Source organism: Heliangelus exortis, chromosome 6 (assembly GCF_036169615.1).
Source record: "Heliangelus exortis chromosome 6, bHelExo1.hap1, whole genome shotgun sequence".
NCBI lineage: Eukaryota > Metazoa > Chordata > Aves > Apodiformes > Trochilidae > Heliangelus > Heliangelus exortis.
In genome coordinates, this window is record NC_092427.1 from 6,557,563 (window position 1) to 6,576,817 (window position 19,255).

Sequence of the window (19,255 nt, forward strand, 5' to 3'; positions counted from 1 at the left end):
TATCATCAGCAGTAGCTTGTACTTGCTTGTGCTCTGTCCTTATACTTTAACCTGGGCTACAGCCCCTCAGTAACAGCTTCTGCAAAGATAAAACTTGACTTCACCACCCTCCAACTTAGCTGTTTGGGTTTTGTGGATAGGTTTTTTTGGGCCACGGAGAGGGGTCTTGCTTAAAAAAAAAAAAAAGCCAACCTGGTAAACCTGAAGATTGTTAATTGCTCTTTGCTTTACTGAGCTCAGTAGTGGGTGGTTTGGCTGATGACATCCTTGCTCATCTCTTATTATTTGCAGTTAAATTGTGAGCCTGCTACTTCCCTGCTAAGGGCTAATGTGGTCAAGCGATGCAAAGAAAGTGCTCTCCAGTCTTCTCAAGAAGACCTGAGAGGGGAAAGGGATGGAGTTAATTGTAACATTTTTCATAAAAAGGAATGAAATACTTTCTGATATTGGGCAGTTTTTAAGCAGGTTAGAAAGACAGCAAAACTATATCTTGAGTAGGGCTAAGATTATCTGTGGAAAATAATGAAGTCTAGTACCTTAATTACCTGTAACTGCTTATACAAGTTCTTTTCTCACCTGTGACTCTTGAGGCTTTTGTAACTGTTTGCCTATAGCATGCATAATTTGTATCATAATTTTGGAAGGCTTTCAAGATGTTACATAGTGTTTTAGTGTACTATTAGTGACTGCTAGTGGAGAGCTATTAAGATGTCCCCTGTCATAGGGAAATGACTTAGAAGCATCTTGTATCTTTCAGCAACAAGTCATGTAGTTTAAACAAGCTCAGTCAATTTTGGTTTTGCCCTCCAGATCTAGGACTTCCTTTGAGTTTGTTGTTCTCCTGGTTGAGACACATCTTTCAAATAGTTTCATCACCTAACACGTACAAGAGCCAGTGTGGCCTAGAATAAGAACTATGCAACTTGTCAGTTTATGTATACACACATAAAGAGCTGGAGACCACTAAGCTTAATCATAATTCTTTCCCTCCCAGGTCTTCTATCTCGGTTCCAATTTATTATGGCTAGGAATATTTTAGCCAACTCATTCATTACCCAGTTATTATGTATCTAATAAGTAACTTGACAAATCCTTACATATGTTTTGTTGTTCCAGCAGTCCATACACTGGAATTAGAGCTGAGTAGTGGGTCTGGTGCAATGTGCAGTGAAATTTAATAAGCACCCTATCCTATCTTTATTGACAGCATCAACAAAGAGAGCATTGTGGATGTAGAAGGCGTTGTGAGGAAAGCACATCAGAAAATTGGAGGTTGTACTCAGCAAGATGTTGAGCTTCATGTTCAAAGGGTAAATTTTTGAGCAAATTGAGCACTGGTTAATTGTGAGACAGTGTCTAGGCTGTCTGTCTAGTCTGTGTGTCTATCCACATACATAAACATTGTCAGTAAGCAGTCCCTTACCAGAAAATTAACTGCTTGAAACTACAAATTTCAGTGTATCATACATAAACATGAAACATTTCTGGTTTTGAAGAATTTCCTATATTAATCTGCCATTTGAATTACATTACCAAGTAAGATAAAGTATCTCAGTAGAATGATTTGACTAGGAATGCTTGTAATTCTAGTTTTGATTCTGAACTATAGAAAATACTGTAATTAAAAGTCTGCCTCTTTCTAAGTGCAAGTCTGATAAAGTCATCTTTATCAGAAAGTTACAATCTTCCTCTTAGTACAATGGGGTGGAATACATAACTCAGCAAAAGTTTAACACTGGTTTAACAGTATGGAAACTCTTGAAATCTAAAATTCCTGTAGCTTGCACCGTAGAGTTGGAGGAAGTGCAACTTTTAAAGTTGTTTAAATAGAAAGCATATTTAATCCATTGTGTAATATCCTTTCCTTAAGAAAGTTTTCAACCAAAGAGTGAAACACAGTCACCTTCAGTATAATGGTTATTATAGCCACAAGGTTAAGTTTAACTAACAGCATTGGAGAAAATCTGCAAATTTTGAAATATGTCTTAATATACGTGAAAATTATCATATGCTTGGTTTTTCTGAATGAAAAATGAATTGAATTCACTGCATCTCTGCCTACACAGTAAGGCAAGGTGTTTTCATTCTCTGTTTGTATTTTAGGTATCTCATAAATTTTCAAATGGAAATGGCTCATACATAATGAGATAAGTAAAATAATACATTAACAATGAGAAGAATAGGATGATCTTGCTGGAATCAGAACCTAAAACTCTCTGAAGTCTAACAGTTTCAGACCTGGCATTCCTGCAAATAGGACTGTCCCTCAGGCAGTGTGTACTTGCTCAACTTAATGTTTCCCAGGAGAAAAAAAATGTATTTTTGATCTTCAAAAGGAAAATAAGAACTAAGCACTTCCAGTAATGTCATGAGGATGCAGTCATGTATCTCAAGTATTTGAACAAAATCAGAGTCTTACAGCTAACAGCCTATGCAAACACTGTTTCAAGTCTATGCCAGAAATACTCTTTTGTAAATCACACCTCCTTTTGAGCTGATTCTCATGCTATTTCTGTTCCTTTTCAATTTCAGATCTATGTGATCAGTTTAGCTGAACCCCGACTGCCCCTACAGCTGGATGATGCTGTTCGGCCAGAAGTGGAAGGAGAGGAGGTAAAAATTTTGCATTCTCAAATACTTTTTGTTGTCTTTGTAATTAAAAAAAAAATTATGAAAGCCAGGCAACTTCATGGAGTGATTCTAGGGGTTTGTTAGGCTTGTATTTTACGTCCTTTATGTTATCCAGACCTGTGTTGGAAATGACAGCTTTGATATCTGCTAAACTGCAGTAGAAGGTCAAGACCCAGAGGGTTTGCAGTGTTGTATGTTTGTGTCTTCTGGATCCTTTAGATGGGTTCTCCCTGTGACCTTAAGCTGCCAACATGCTGTATGTTCTTTTAGAATGATCTAGAAATTCTACTGAACTTAGAAGTAGCCTTTGGCTTTTAGCCTAGGTATGTTTTTCTCCATTTGTTTTGTTTTGATGTATTTGTTGTTTTTAGATAGGTATTTGTATTCATTATGTATCTTTGCACAACTCCTTAGGATGGAAGAGCTACTGTAAACCAAGATACAAGACTGGACAACAGAGTCATTGATCTGAGGGTAAGGAATGTGCTGTGTTTCATGCTTGCCTGCAAGTGTTTTTTCTTCATGTTTCTAATCCAAAGTCATGGATTTGATGGAAATGTATGGTTGGCCAGAGGAAAAATAAACAACGTATTTTTCTCTTTTTGAGTGGCACTGTGAAAATACATGTTTTTTAAATCCTACATGTTCACCTTTGCTGACATTAACCAAAGAACACATCAGTAGTTTATAAAGGTGACCGTTTAGGATTTGGCACATGGCCGTGTACATCTGAGGGTTTTATTTACAGAAGTCAAAGGTGACTCAATAAGGACAATTTAGAGACATTTCTTTTCAAACGTAGTCTTTGATACACAAAAAATGTAGCAACAGCTCAGTTTTGAAGCATAAGATAGAAGCTGAATTTAATGTGTAATTGAGATACTGTCATGCATGTCTAGTAAGTGAAAATGTACAAGGCCTTGATAGCAGTCTCATTCTCTTTGTTCTTGCCACACCACTTCTTTTTTTTTAATTTTTGTTTCCTGAAACACTTATTTCTCATATTTGGCTCTCTATTGCATAAAGAGTGTGCTCACCTCATTTTTATTGTATGTCTAGGACTGCCTTTAAAGTTTTGGTAATAGCAGTTTCTCAGTAAATATATCTATGGACCTGGGAAATTAAAAAATCAGTTCTATATTGGAAAATTTTGAAAAGCTCTGTCACTGAGATGCTTAAAGCATTTCAACATCTGGTCTTATTTCAGCAACTTAAACTACTTGTGCAAATCATTTCACTTGGCCCAAAGTGAATTGCTTTTCATTTGACCTTACATATAATAGTGAGCAACTTCAATCTGTGATCACTTTTCAGGATACTTAGTATCTCATCATACTGTTCTCTTAACCTGTGTCTTAAATTAGTCCATTGATGAAAAGAATTCTATACTAATGGTTGAAAGTGAAAAACACTTAAAGGATCATCAGCTTATGGTAGTGGTAAGGCAGTGTACTCAGTTGAGAGAAGATCTCTGGGGTGCTCAAAGTGCAAGTTTTACTTGAAATTCTGGTGTTGAAGAAACATACCAAACAGCACTCCAGAGAAACTTAAGAAAATCTATTACATTAATTACACACCTATATGGTAAACTGGAAAGAGCCAGGAACTCCAAAGAGAACAGACAAGTAATACAAAGGGAAATAACAAGTAAAAAATACTAGCTGAAAATAATGGCATGAAAGTATCCTGTAGTTCAGATGAGGGCATCTGCAGAGTAAAACCTAAGAGGGTATATAGTAATGGAAAAAGAAGGAAGGCTTTAATGCCAGAATAACATCAAGATATTGAACAGAAAAAGGTGGGCTAAAATTCTTCCATTCCTGTGCACATTCAGTAATCAAGCAGGACTCTTCTCTGCCAGTAGAGTAATGGAACATCAGTTGTCAGTATTCTGCTGGTGAGCAAAGTGGATGCTGCTGTAGCCTTTTCTAACTTCTATGTCCCAAACACTCTCAATAGACCATTTATTCAGCACTATTTGGCACCTTGTTTTGAGGTCTGAACCTTAACTGCCTTCTGCAGAAACTATTTTTCTCCTTAGCTCCCACAGCTGCCATGGTGTGGTGCTAAACAGCTATTTCATGCTGAATTGGAATACAGGCTAACATTTTATGAAACTGGTGGGAGGATGAAATGCCAAATCTATGTACTTCAGCACCTTATGTCTCAGCCTCTGCATGCACCTGTGGCAGCATGTAACCTGGCCACAGCTTCCCTTTGATTAGGCTTACATATCAATCTTGTCTTCCTCCTGCACGTAGGAAAAGTTTCTGTCTCTGACTGTGTCACATTTCTGTGTCTCTTGTGTTGTGCTCTTCATTATTTGTTTCAGAACAAAAGCAGATTATTTCGGAAGAGTAGGCTTATGCCTATTCATAAGTTTGCATTGTTTGTTCTGAAGGAGCTTTGCTTATGCAAAAGAAGATACTAAATAATTATGTTTTACTGTGAACTGATTTTTTTAAAGGGAGGGCTGAATAAGCAGTGAAGATGTTTATGGAGAAAGGAGAAATCCAAGGAGAATACATGCACTTTTATGTGTGTGCGTATCCTAAGTAGTGTATGTGGTGGAATCACAAGTGCAGGGACCTGAAGGCAGTTTGTCCTTCAAAATCACTTAAAAAAAAAAAAAAAAATTTAAAATCCCCAAAATAAGTTACTGATTTTCAGTGATTTGTTTGCATACACTGGAGCTGTAGTGCCAGAAGGATTTCAGAGAACCCCTGGTGTTTCAAATGCACTGCATGTGAGTAGGCAAGTTCTAAGGAGAATTAAAAGACATTTTGTCTTAAAAGTTCAGAGAGATATCTGAAACCATTGTCAGTCACTGTTCTTTCTAGGAAAACCAAACCATGGGCAGCATGGAAGAAATGCTAACAGCATAATTCTAACAGAGGTGCTGTGATGGTCTGTTCCTACAAGTATAGGAGGAAGTTCCACCACAGGTGTGTGTACCGTCTAGTTCTGGTTTCTTCAGTGCCCCAGTTTTCTAAGGAAGGAGGTCATCAAACATCAAAGAGAGATACTATTTTTTGAGAAAGCTTTAACAAACTAAACACCTCGATGTTGGCTTTAAAAAGTTCTTAATATGGAATAGAAAGTATTTCTGTCCATTTAAATACAATCTTTGAAGTAGTTAAGTAGTTTTTTGTTTTGTTTTGTTTTGTAGTGATAAGGTAATGGGTTCTCTGGACAGGGCCAAGTCATGATTAAGTGGAGCTGTGAAACTCATTTCTTGCATGAATTAATCCGTGGACTGGATTTCCAAAAATGGCATCACTCCATCCAGATCCTGAGTATATGAAGGAGAGTTTGATTATCAGGCTAGGAGTGCAATTAACTACATTAATGGAGATGTAATATGCAAAGTATTCTACAAAGGTTGCAAGACTTCCACTATTGTGAACATGTGAAAATGGACTCAGTTCAGTAGTGGGCTGTATTTTCAGCAGTCTTGCATTTGGTCTTCTGACAAAGATCTTCCAGAGGCCTCTGGTAAATTTTTTGAGGTTAGGAATGGGGGAAGTACTTAAATGCTAAGGTCCCAGGCTGTTGCTGTAGTTGTTTTTCTGATTTATACAGGAATATCGTTGTTATTTAGGCTGGAGAGGTTTTAAAAATTCTTTCCAAGGAATGATGTTTGAGGAGGAATAAATCTTGTCCTGATGGGTTAACTCATAAAATACAGATCACATACTTGTGGAGCAGAAAAACTATGGATGTAGGGACAGGAGAGCTGAGGAAGAAAGAAAAGTTCTTGTATAGACCAGATTTTCTTTCACATGACTAGATGAACCATGAGGAAACCACCGTTGACTAAAGTCTCTATTTTTCATAACAGCTTAATGAAATTCAAACCAGTTGATTCTAGAGATGTTTGATTCACTGTTGCTCTTATTGAAACACTTAAAAAAGGCAAATAGGAGCCCTGATTGTGTTTTTAAACCTTTTTAAACCCCTTTATAATCTTTTCTGCTGTTCTTAATTTTAATTGAAGTGTTCAGTGATGTGTAGATTTCCTACATCTGTAAAAACACCTAAAGAAACCAAATTTCATTATGATTTGTCATAGAACCCATTCAGGTTCTTCCATTTTTAATGATGGACCTGACAGATGTCCTTGCTCTGGCTTGTTTTTGACTTCCAGCAGGGTTTTTTATCTGAACAGTATCTGGTCAATTTTGACTTCAATTATATGCATTTTGCAGTCTGTAATTGTGTTTGCTCATGCACAGGTCATTGAGACCAAAGCATAGGGTCAATATTATCCTGTTTAAACTGCTTAGGGTAGAGCATAAACCTTAAACTGTACCTCTAGTAGTTTATGGATGTCAGACTATGTTACATGATAATCTAGCTGTACACTGATCTTAATGCAGTTTTTTTTCTAAATACTTGATTACTTCAAGCTTAATTTCATTTTGTTTCATTCAATGTGTCAATGTTCTTATTGCAAAAGCTGTGTTTTTCCTGACTGAATTCCAGCTGTAATGAGCAAGCAGATGTACAGTTTCTTCTATTATAGGCAGTGATTCTATTATAGGCAGGTAGTGAAGGCATAACACAATATCAGTCGTTTAGGCAACAAATTTCATGTTTATATCTTCTTACTTTGTAAGTAATATAGAAATTTAAATAAAATTTTACTTCAGACACCTAAATCCTATTTCATATCAAACCCTCTATTTCTCATATACATAGCAGAAGAATGGCAAAATTTACATTATTCAAAATAATTTATATTACTTAAATGAAAATAGATAACATTATTTTACCTATTCATCCTACTTTATGTACTTAGTGATTGTTCATGATGCAAGACTGGAGCTTACTGCAGGCAAACAAAAGCATAGCTGAGGTGAGAGTGGAACAAAGTCTGCAGGTGACACAAGACTAAAAAGAAATGTTCACAGCTTCTCAGTCTGAGCCTTACTCTCACCTCTCTGAGATACAATCACTGGAGGTTTTAACTGCCCTCAGTTCTACTGAAACACATTTATTGCTTGCTGGCCACTTCCGTGGCTATGATTCTAACACTACAGCCTGTGCTGATGGAAAGTGATAATTGATTTTGTAATCTTGCTTATCCATTCTGTTCTATTATTACTAATAATTTCCTTTGTGGCACTTAAATGATAAACACAGGTGAAATGAGGCTGAGGTTATGACCAAAACTCATATTTCAGCATTTTTAACTAAATGTTTTTTCTGCTGTCTGTAACAAAGGAGATTACTAAAAATAATGAGTTTTCCTGTATAATCAACTCTGCAGGCCAAGTTAAAACCTTAGTGCTGTTAACTACAGCAGCAATTCCGTGGCATAAGTTTATTTCTGTTTCTTCTTAACCCTTGAAGGAATATTTACTGCCTTAGCCCTAGTTTCAGATAAGATAGTTTGTTAATATGCATGTGGAATAGTTCGTATGAGAGTAAACACTACAAGAAAAGAAACACATGGCAAAATCTGCAAAGTTTTGCTCCATGTGTAGATACAGAATCACCTTCAGAATATTGGAAAGTTGGAGCTGCACCTAAAACTTTTGAGGTCATCCATTTGATTCCTCACCACATTGACATCTGCAGTTCTGTAGGAGCTTATCTCAGATGTCTTGTTGGTCTATTTAATTCTTACAAGGAGACTGCAGTATCACAAATTCTCAACATTTATCCATGTTGGCAGTCTCTGAATGAATGGGCACTGAAACTCAGCTACTTTTGGTAGAAAGAAGAGTGGTCTTGACAGATCTAATTTGAGGTATGGAGAATTGCTGCTTGTTCTTTCCTTGGACTGCAGTTGAATAAAAGCATCAGTGTTCAGATCTGCGGATTTGGCTGCTTTCATAAATAGTGGTTTTTAAGCATAATGTAACATTGTAGATGGGATTAGGAAGACGAGTGCTCTGCATCCTCACTGAAATTAGGAGTTACTACTGGACAAAGTACTGTTAGTGGAGAACTGTGTTAGATACTGACTGGCTGTGTTTCTGTGCACACTTTTAGGTCCATGTAGTTGCTTTCAGTTTGGGTTTAGCAACCATTTTTCTTTTTCCTGGGACTGTATATCTTAGAACTGCAGTGTTACCTGCTCTGACATGAAGCTAGTGTTGGCTTATCAGATAAATAGAGAAGGCATTGTTGCTAACCCACTTTAAATAAATGCTAGTAATTTTGTCTCTTAAGAATTTTGTCTAGTTTATAAAAAAACTGCATTGATAAAACCATAAGTGACTGTTGAAGTTGTCATCTTTTGGAAGAAAATAAATAAATGGATAAATTCCTTTGTATCATCCTGGTGTTTTGATATGGTGCTGCCTAATTATGCCCAGAACGTAGTTCTAAGTCTTAGCATATGTCTGTTTCTGAGAGAGTGGTGTAAAAAAAGTGAAAGAGTTTGAGGGTACTTTTGTAACTGTTGCTGAAAACCTCATTTCCTTCATTTTGAAAGTGGTGGGAGTAGTGGCTGTGGTTAATGGTATCAGACAGTGAGAACTGCTACATATTATTTACTATTCTCAAGCACTTACACTCCCAAGATATTTTATTGATCAGCAAAAATTGCAAATAACTCCAAATTACTACACACGTGCAGTAATATTACAGTTTTCTTTTTTGTCTTTTTTCTTCAGTGAAGTGATATCTTTATCTTGCCGAGATGATGGATGTAGCCTTCTTTCACTGTACCTACCTACTGACTGTCTGTCTGGGTGCTTATATAGTGTTTTGGTTGGGGGTTTTTTGTTTTGTGGTTTGGTAGGAGTCATGTGAAAAAGCCCACAAGGCTGTTCTTACCCTAACTGAAAAGTTGGGTACCTTTCAGAAAGGAGAAGTAAACAGTGCTGTGACGCAGATCGTCGTAAAGAGCTGTTCTCTTCATTGTTTGTAAGAGTCTGTTAGGTTTTTTAGCTGCTTCTAGGTTGTTAGCTGTCAGGCCTTAAAGGCTGCAAGTACGAAATCAGATATGGATTCAGTGCTGACGTTTTGGAGTGTTTTCAGCATTTGCTAAGGCTTTTTTTTTTTTTTTCCTTCAAACTTACGCCCAAGAGTGTTACAAGAACATTTAGTGTAGGTATCTGCTCACCAGCTTGACTGTGTCATGTGCATAACCAAAAAGATGATGATCTGTTCAGCTAAATACACTTTTATTTTCAGCTCAGTGTACTTTAGGAGTAAATTTTAAAAAGACAAATGCTGTTCATATGATCAGGTGCTATGTAGACTGTTTTAAATGGTGGGGGGTTGGACCTTGGCTTCTGATTGTGGCAGTGTTACACATGGTTAATAGTTGGCTGTGTTTTTATATTAATAACATCATAATTGGGTCTTTAATAGACACAAACATTTCTACCTTAGGTAAGTTACCGAGGGCTTTGCTTTTATCATGCACTGTGTGTTACTGCAGCTCTTCTATTTCCATTTGCTGAAAGCTTTTTAATAGGTTTAGGGTTTTAATTCAATTTCTTACTATAAAATCTTTATTTGCAGAACCACATTGCATAAATTAGTGGTTATTTAAATGCAGAGTTGACCATAGTGCCTCTCTTATAACTGAACCTGCCATAAATTGAAATGAGGAGTTTTTCTTGTTTCCTTTGCTGTTACTTCTTGTGTAATAAACAATTACTGGTTTGCACTTTTCTCTGTTTAGGCAAATACAATAATCAGATGTTCCTAAGAAAAAAGATTCATCCTTCCAGCTTTCCAGAAAAAGTAACAGAGTCAGGAAAAACTAACTTAAGATCCATTGTTTTATCTTCTTTTTCTAGACCTCCACTAGTCAGGCAATCTTCTGTCTTCAGTCTGGTATTTGTCAGCTTTTCCGAGAAACTCTTATTCGCAAGGGATTTGTGGAAATTCAGACTCCTAAAATCATTTCAGGTATTGTACATGTGATCCAGCAGCTACAAGTCTGCTTCATTTCTGTCAAAAATTACGAAGTTTTTCTTTTAAAAGTTCTATTTCTAATTTAGATGCAACACAGCAAATTTTTTCTAGAATGTATCAAAGTTATGCTTTACTTTTCTTCTGATTTTGGATGTTAAGAGAATGACAAGACAAATATTGGATATACCCTGATTTATTTTCTCTACAGTGCATTTAAAGCTTTAATTTGGTTAAATACAGATGTCTAATCATAGCACTGTTCTTCACATCAGTGTTCTTAATGCTGAGCACTGCCAATTTAATTCCCAGTGTAAAAAAAAACCCACCACTGTAATTTAGATTAAAAGCAACTTTCATCATAAGGAAGTTACAACAAACATATCATGGTATAAAAGATGATGCTATTATATACAATATGTCACTTCTTCAGCAGTGAGCACATGTGGCTGACTAGAACGTGGTAGATGATTTTTCTGCAACTGTGGCATAACAGCTTCAGCCTGGCTAACCATCTGGAAATGTATATTTTGCTTATATTTCTCTTGATCTTGCTGTATTGCTTTCTAAAAGTCAAATGCCGTGATTTAGTGATGGATGTTTTTCTTCCATCTTACTGGTGTTCTTTGAGGTTTTGTTGTTGTCACTAAGACAGAGCACAGAAAATGTAGGGCAGAATATATGTGTTATTCACATTGTATGTGTATTCTTTATATGCCTACATTTTGCCTGCTGGATTTTTTACTTCTGTATTTATGCATTTGAAGACAGCTCTTGATTTAGGTAAAAATATTGTTTTAACAAAATACATATAACCAACTATTTTTTCAACATGGAAAGTATCATTGTAATGTAGGATTAGGTAACTTTTCCTGCAGAGACAGCTGAAACAGTATGAAGTACTAAAAACTCCCAAGCAGTTTATTTATGTAGGACCTTTAAGGAAGTGTGCTATTCTTACTGTGCAGTGTACCATGGAAGGCAAGCAACCAAGCATCCTATTGTTTAAATGAGACTATATTTTGTAAAAATAACTAATTTAAGTCAATGCCATCCTTACAAAACTTCAAACTTAAATATTTTAGCTCTTCTAATATTTGAGATTTTGAAAGCTGTCTGTATTCAAAAAGAACTGTAAATATTCTCTGAAGCTGCTTCAGTGGGAATAGTGATAATGAAAGAAAAGAACCAGTCTCAGTGGAATGGTTAGTAGTAATAGTAATAATAACACCAAGAATTTTACCTAGGGTTATCTTGACAAGAGAACTTTCCAAAAGCTACTCTTTCACTCTGGCAAGCTTTTGTTAGCATTAGGCAACTGTAACTCTCTTATCACACTCTGGGAAATGAAAAGGCAAAGTGACTCAGCTGATAGTTTTGGTAGGCAGTTTGTAGTAGGAGATTGAAATGCATGTGTTCTTGGTTCCTGTTCTCTCAAGGTAACCTTCTATGAAAACTGCCTCAAAATGAGAAATAGCTTTACACCTTTGCAGGTGTCTACTGGTAAATCTGGTTTTGGTTCTGAGAGACATTTATGTCTCCAGTTAGAGAGGATGATCTGGCAAAACAGGATATGCACTTTCATCTTGGGCTCTGCAGTTAACCCCTGGAAGCCTATGTCACTGATAAAGATTGGTTTCCACTGAAATGTTGGGTTGCAAGTAGATGTGGTGGTACAAGAATGTATTCCCTGCTGCTCTCACTGAGGACAGCTGGGAACAGTAACATTTTGAACTACCCCACCTAAATTTGCAAATTGGCAAGACAATGTGTGACAGCTGCAAATCTTCCCTTAGTAATGATGGGTGCAAATGTATCTTTTTCCTCTAATATTCTTTGAAGAAAAATCTTATGTCTAAATACAAGACTCATAGTCTGTCAGTCTACCTCTGATTTTTTTTTTTCATTTTTATTTTAATAATCACTGCAAGCATTTGCTTTTCAGCTGCCAGTGAAGGAGGAGCCAATGTGTTTACTGTATCATACTTCAAAAGCAGTGCCTACCTGGCTCAGTCCCCACAGCTGTACAAGCAGATGTGCATATGTGCTGACTTTGAAAAGGTTTTTTGTGTTGGGCCAGGTAAGAAAAGCACTGGTTTATCCTAAGTGTGAACTGTGCAGTAATGGCTTTTAGCAGCTGTGGTACAAATAAGATAATGTGCACACTGGAAGCTTTGAAGGGTTTCACTTAATATAGTTTCACTTAACACAAATTTCAGTTGGGGTGACTGATGAGAGTAATGTTGACAGAGAAGTTACTGGAACAAAACTAAAATGCTGACATAAGGGTGTAGCACTCTTCTCCTGTGCCTGCTGTTCTGTAAGGAGGAAGAACAGAGCTGGAAATTAATACTATGATGAAGTTAGTAAACATGGAACAACACTGTGGTTACTAAAGCCATAGTTTCCTGGTAATTATGCCCAGTAGTTGCCCTGAGCTGCCCAGTAGTAAGCAATTAAAATATATGTACTTCACATTGCATATTAGCATATACTTATCCCTTGCTTATGTATATGTACAAAACAACTTTATTTAGAAAATGTATACTGTTAACTGGGCTGTAAGTAAATAATTAAAAAATCAATAATTTTCAGTCTCATGTTGTCTCAAAACCTGATAGGATGTGTCCTCTCTGGGTAGTAATAACAGCATTTTTTTCCTAAGACCTCAAAGACATAAGCTGGAAATGCTGGAAAAGAAATCAGTAAGAGTTCATTAAAAACAGAAAAAAATGCAGGTAACACAGAAGACCACAAAATTCTTCTTAATTACTAACAAAATGAGTCATGGTTTATAAGAAGACATGGTTATATTAGGCTCATATATCTGAAAAAAAACAGAACACACACATGTGCACAAGTCCATTTCCTCTGGAAAAGACAGTTTTCAAATCTGAAACTTCTTGTGTGCTTGAAAGCCTGTCTGTTTTTTCCTCTTCTGTCTGTTGGTCTAACAAGAGATACTGCCTCTACAAGTCTTGTCTATCTTGTAACCTTTGAGTACCACAGCTACAATAGGGCTGTCAGTGTTATTATAAATGATGCTCTGAGGCAGCTAGTTTTCTCTTTGTTTTTCAATGAGAATTGTCATGTCTAAAGACAGCATTGTCTGCCTGATCCAAATGCTGATGTGTTTGTCAGTGTTATTTTTCAAAACATATAATTTCAGGACAGTTAGAACTTCTCTTGTTTAATTTTACAGTGTTTAGAGCTGAGGACTCCAATACACACAGACACCTGACTGAGTTTGTTGGTCTGGATATTGAAATGGCTTTTAACTATCACTATCATGAAGTAGTAGATGAGATTGCAGATACCTTGGTGCAGATATTCAAGGGACTTCAGGAAAGGTAATAAGAGCATTTTCAATTACATGAACAACTTCATTTGTTTGAGATCTCTTGCACTGTGGTATGAAATAGGTGAGCATTTCATTCTCGGCTTGTCATATAATCACTAGTAATCTGATTTACAACAGAACTCCCAAACAAACATTTTTTCTTTGCTCCTAACTATTTCTTTGTGCCTGACTTTTAAACTTCACTCGAGCCATAGGCCAAGGAACTGTCTATTTTTAGCCCAAGTTGTATCTCCTAGAGCATGCTAGCTTGCACTGAGAAACCGTGTTGTTTGGACTTACTAATATAAATGACCCATCATTAATTTTACATGTCCTTTTAGTGCCACTAAGAAAGTGGCACTAAATTTATCTGAAACAGAATTATTGTAATAGCCTGCATATCTGCCATGGAAAAAGGAAAGAATATTTTCCATTATTCACAGTTAAATTCATTAAAAAGGCAGACCAGAACTTTGCAAAGTGGTTTTTATTTGCTTATAGATTGGACTACCTTGCCAGCAGTCTGTCTAGAAGGAAATTTCTCTTTCACATTTGAAATAGGATATTGCTCAAATCTAAGAAGAACTCGGGTAAACATTACAAATCAAACGGGTGATTTCTCTATGTCTTTATTGTGAAAATTTGACCTAGTGAACAATTTCTTACAAAAGGAATGAAGCAGAAATAACAGTAAAATATTAACATGTATATAATTGAGGTAGATACATTAACACATGAAACATTTCATTAGGATTGCACAGAATTTATCCAGAAGTGGCTTTGTCACAGTTCTTTATGTTGCGAGAGGGACCTCTTGTGGCAAAATTGTATTAACTTTGCAAAATCGTCATTAGATGCAAGAAGGGTACATTTCTTGACTGTTCTGTATTTTTGCTTCTATTCTTGTTTCCTCTTACATAGATTCCAAACTGAAACTCAGACAATAAGCAAGCAGTTCCCTTGTGAACCATTCAAGTTCTTGGAACCAACTCTGAGGCTGGAATACTGTGAAGCTGTGGCCATGCTTAGAGAAGCTGGTGTTGAGATGGGTGATGAAGAAGATCTGAGGTATTTTGGAAAGACACAAATCTGTAAAGAGTCTTTTGAAAGAAGTCTTCTATCTTTGTGAAGTATATAATCAGTACAGGTTAAAAATCACTTAATGTTAATGGTGATAATCTTTTCCAGCACACCTAATGAAAAACTCCTGGGACGCCTGGTAAAGGAAAAGGTAACAATTATTTTAGAATAAAGAAATTAGTTATTGAGTCTGAAACCTGATGTCATGGGGTCATTGGGTTGGTATAAATGCCTACTTCATGTAAAACAACTTTTTACACACTGATTGAGAATACAGTATCTCAGAACACGCAGAAGTTGTGAAGTTTTTTATTAGCAAAATCGTTTTTTAATTGTCTGACTGCATTCCCATTTTGCTGCTTCTTATTAAATCTACTGACAGATTTGCCTTTATAGTTATTAAGCCGTTTCAGACCATTTTCAATCTTTTATAGTTTAATAATACGTTACATTGAGTACACCAAACAGGATAATATGTTCCAAAAACAGCTCTTAAAAAACCAAAAAAATTCTGAACCAACTTCTAATTAAATCTATAGGAAAAGGTGAGCTCTTTAGCAAAAAAATAACCTGTTACTACAGCAAGGCATTTTACTAAATATTTGTAAGTTTACACTAGAAATAAAATTGGAAAACCGAATAATAATGCACCACTTTTATTTCTTCAGATAATACTGACAAATTTGTGGGAAGTTATTGGGAGATCTTTATTCAAAGTTTCATCAGTTTTGTCTTCCTCTTGTTGTTTGTTCTTTACATAGTTTTCTCTTGTTCTAACTGTTTTAAAATACCTTCTTTCAGTATGACACAGACTTCTATATTCTTGACAAATATCCTCTTGCTGTGAGGCCTTTTTATACAATGCCAGACCCAGTAAACCCTGTAAGTAAAATTCTTTGTTGTTGTCAGTGTCTCTTTTTTGTTGTTGTTGTTGTTGTTTAAGTTGTTCCATGTATGGATAAACTGACAAAATAGAGTCTGTTGGTGTCCTCTGTTCTGCAATGTGTATCTAATAACAAGATGAGGTCAGTGTTACATGATTTGTAAAATGTTTACAGTTATGCTTCAGTAGTGAAAACATACCAGAAAGAAACAAATTTAGCTAAAACTGGGAGGGATTTATGAAGGGCTCTCCATGGTCAGAGCACTGCTGTCATCACTGCAGAGGCAAAAGATTCTTCCAGGGCAACAGACACTAACAGAAAATATGGTTTTTTCCATTGTTAGAAATTCCACAATTTATTCCTAAATCAGGGGTAAATATTTTTAGAGCATCTCCTGGGAGAAGTAAATGCAAGTTTAAAGGTTTTGCAAGGGGTGTGTGGATGAATTTATATTTGTTTTACACCAACTGCAGTCTAATGAGAGATGCCCACGGGCTGTGATTCCCACTCAGACTCCAGATACACTGCACTCTCACTGCACAACTTTGGATATCAAAAGTGAAGTTATTGAGATGCATATTTGCCACCTAAGGATGGAGCAACTGTAGGGAGGAAATAAACTCATCTTTGTTTTTCCAGAAAAGCTCCAACTCTTATGATATGTTCATGAGAGGGGAAGAGATCTTGTCTGGAGCTCAGAGAATTCATGATCCTCAGCTGCTGACAGAAAGAGCCCAGCATCATGGCATTGGTAACAAGTCAAGCAACATGAATCTGAATTTAAAAGAATATAAATCATGATTGGATTTGTTTGCTTTAGAGGAAGAATTTGGGGCAGAATTAGTTATATGGCAGTCATGCTAAAATCACAGCACTGTTTCATGCTTAGTGTTAATCCATCTAATTCCGTTCAAACATTTTATTCTAGAGTGCTGGTAGTAAGAAAACAGTTAGTTTCCCAGCAACACCTTGCTGAAAAGGAATTGTTTCCAAGGACTTTAGAGAGAATGTAATGCAGGGAATACCTTCAACAAAACAAGGGTAGACAAACAAGTCCCCTTCAGTTGTGACTCTGTACTCTCATAAACTTCTCATAAACTTTTTACTAGCAAAGTCTTGGCTGTCCTTGTTAAATCTTGAACTGAGAGCAAATAAGCAGGAAGTTTTCTGTGGTGAAATTAAAAAAAAAAAAAAAAGACCCAGCAGGTACAAGGCCAGCTACAGTAGAAGAGTAAAAGAGTAGAGTAAGAGAGTGAGTGGAGATCACAAGAGTAAAATGTAGATTGAAGTTATCCTTTCAGTGAGTGGTAAAGTGAAACGGTAGGTAGGCAGTAGCAAAAAAGGAGTAGTTTCCACTAGAGCAAGATGGAAAAATAGTTGATAAATCTTCACTTTTTAACAGCAGTTCATTCAAGAAGTCACCATTTTCTGTAAGTTGCGATTTGGGCCTAGTTATTACTCAATTCTAGAATTTCTTCCCTAAATAAGTTATTAACAAAATTATAAAGCAAAACCATTAAAATTTCTTGATAATCCTGGATAACTTGTTTAATGAGTAAAACTCTACTGTTAGTTTGTAAGTTAGAATGGAAAACTTTCTGTTGTGTTTGTAGTCCTCTACCCACTTGTATGTTTGCCTGTGCATTCATTTAGCAGGTAAGAAATATATCTTTTTTTCGTATCTAGATTTGGAGAAGATAAAGGCTTACATCGACTCCTTTCGTTTTGGTGCACCTCCACATGCAGGTGGTGGAATAGGTAGGTATCTGTATTTTATTCATGCCATATCCCAGAGGTCAGGCCCAGTGCTAGCCAAACAGGAGATGCTGGTTTCTGAACACTGAAACACTGGTGAACTGATGAACACTGGTTTCTGGCTGCGTCAGATGGAAAACCTATCATAGGAGGGCAGAGTCTGACAGCTGATACACATTTGGGCTTCACTGCAGTGTGGCTGGGGTGCACATGTAGCCCCCATGGATTCCATGTTCCACATAACCTCCAAGATTTCAGGAAGAACACAGTGACCAGTGCAATATTGATTATGTAGTTTAATGGGTACACATATTGCTGAATCTCCATTTTGGGATACATTTCTCCAACTACAGGTTTTTCAGGTAGTCACAGCACTAAATATCTCTTACCCTGAAACTGCTGAGACTGGTCTGGGCCATACTTCTGGTGTTGTATTCAAGATATCAGCTCTCCCCTTTACCCACCTCCCTCATCTCTTAAAAGTCCAGAGTGATTCAGCACAGGGTTGAGTCTCTGGTACCATTGCTTATTGATACATGTTCCAAATGAAGTCTGCATCGTGGCAGGAGTCTCTGCGTGTAAAAAAATACCTCATTTGGGTTTTTTTCTTCTTTTTGTAGTTGTGCTAATGTGTTCTTCTCAGTCTTTAGTCACACTCCCATATGAGGCTGGCTGTACCTTCAGCTTCTTAAGAATTTTGGAAAAAGGGCTAAACTATACCAGTGGGTTCTTTTTTGTTTGTTGTAGGGCTGGAAAGAGTAACCATGCTGTACCTTGGGCTGCATAATGTTCGCCAGACCTCCATGTTCCCACGGGATCCCAAACGCCTGACACCCTAACACCAGTGGGATTTCAAAGTTGGAGATGATTTGTCCTGCAAATATGATACAATTCCAAGGATGTACCCTACTACTGATGAACCTGTATTAATTTGAGCGTTGTAATATGCAATTAAAAAAACCCACCTCATTTCCTAAAGTGCCACAATATTTTTTTTTATCTTTAGCTGTTTATTCAAAAGAAAATATTTTAACAGTTCAAGACTCTTTGTATTGGCAACAGTGCAGATTTTAATGAAAATGTGATACTTTGAATTGGTATTCTAGTGTCACATTAAATTGTATCATGTTTCTGAACATTTTAATAAAATTACACAATTTTAACATAGGCCAACAGGACTGAATATTCTGAAATACAGAATTGGCTCAAAGCTAAAATAACTGGTTCTGATTTAAAAATTGTGAGGAAACCAGTCAGTTGTTAATTTACATGAGTGTCAGGTAGGGAAGCAGGTAAGAAGAACAACATCCTTAAAAAAAAAGTCTTAATATGAAATTATGAAAATAGATTGCAATAAATCTCTCAAAGTGAATTAGATACAATATATGTCTTACTGGGTTTTGCTTTACATCCTCACGAGATAATAATTAATTGATAACTGTTGATTGGGGTTTTTTCCTTAACAATGCGATAACTGTCTGAAGTTTATTTATTTTATTTTTTCCTTTCTTTTTTGTTAAATTTGTACACAAGTCATGGGCCTATTCTTTATTTTATGTTACTATTGGAGAATGGATAGGTTAGACACACTTACAGAGTACACAAGGGATATATAATATTCTGAGAAAATAAATGGATGCTGAGTTTGAGAGTAGGTCCTGTGTTTTCCTGCTTGACCTAGTCTTGA

General features: G+C 36.3%; 1 protein-coding gene and 1 long non-coding RNA gene across 3 annotated transcripts in view; one reads left to right on the forward strand and one right to left on the reverse strand.

Annotated features, from left to right (window-relative positions):
* The window catches only part of DARS1 (aspartyl-tRNA synthetase 1), a 36,727-nt gene extending 17,777 nt beyond the window's left edge, over positions 1-18,950 (forward strand). For both annotated transcript variants that reach the window (XM_071746459.1, XM_071746460.1), the window contains 12 exons: positions 1,208-1,310; positions 2,533-2,613; positions 3,046-3,105; positions 10,395-10,506; positions 12,455-12,589; positions 13,712-13,859; positions 14,771-14,917; positions 15,038-15,080; positions 15,731-15,811; positions 16,453-16,564; positions 17,500-17,571; positions 18,316-18,950. In XM_071746459.1, the coding sequence (XP_071602560.1) occupies positions 1,208-1,310; positions 2,533-2,613; positions 3,046-3,105; positions 10,395-10,506; positions 12,455-12,589; positions 13,712-13,859; positions 14,771-14,917; positions 15,038-15,080; positions 15,731-15,811; positions 16,453-16,564; positions 17,500-17,571; positions 18,316-18,407 (1,186 nt within the window). In that variant the 3' untranslated portion in view covers positions 18,408-18,950. The remainder of the gene's footprint in view (positions 1-1,207; positions 1,311-2,532; positions 2,614-3,045; positions 3,106-10,394; positions 10,507-12,454; positions 12,590-13,711; positions 13,860-14,770; positions 14,918-15,037; positions 15,081-15,730; positions 15,812-16,452; positions 16,565-17,499; positions 17,572-18,315) is intronic.
* LOC139797388 (uncharacterized) lies at positions 12,679-13,201 on the reverse strand. Its single transcript, XR_011726451.1, has 2 exons — positions 13,124-13,201; positions 12,679-12,827 (listed from the first exon to the last, which is right to left on the reverse strand). It is a non-coding gene; the product is annotated as an uncharacterized lncRNA (long non-coding RNA).
* Positions 18,951-19,255: the final 305 nt, after the last annotated feature.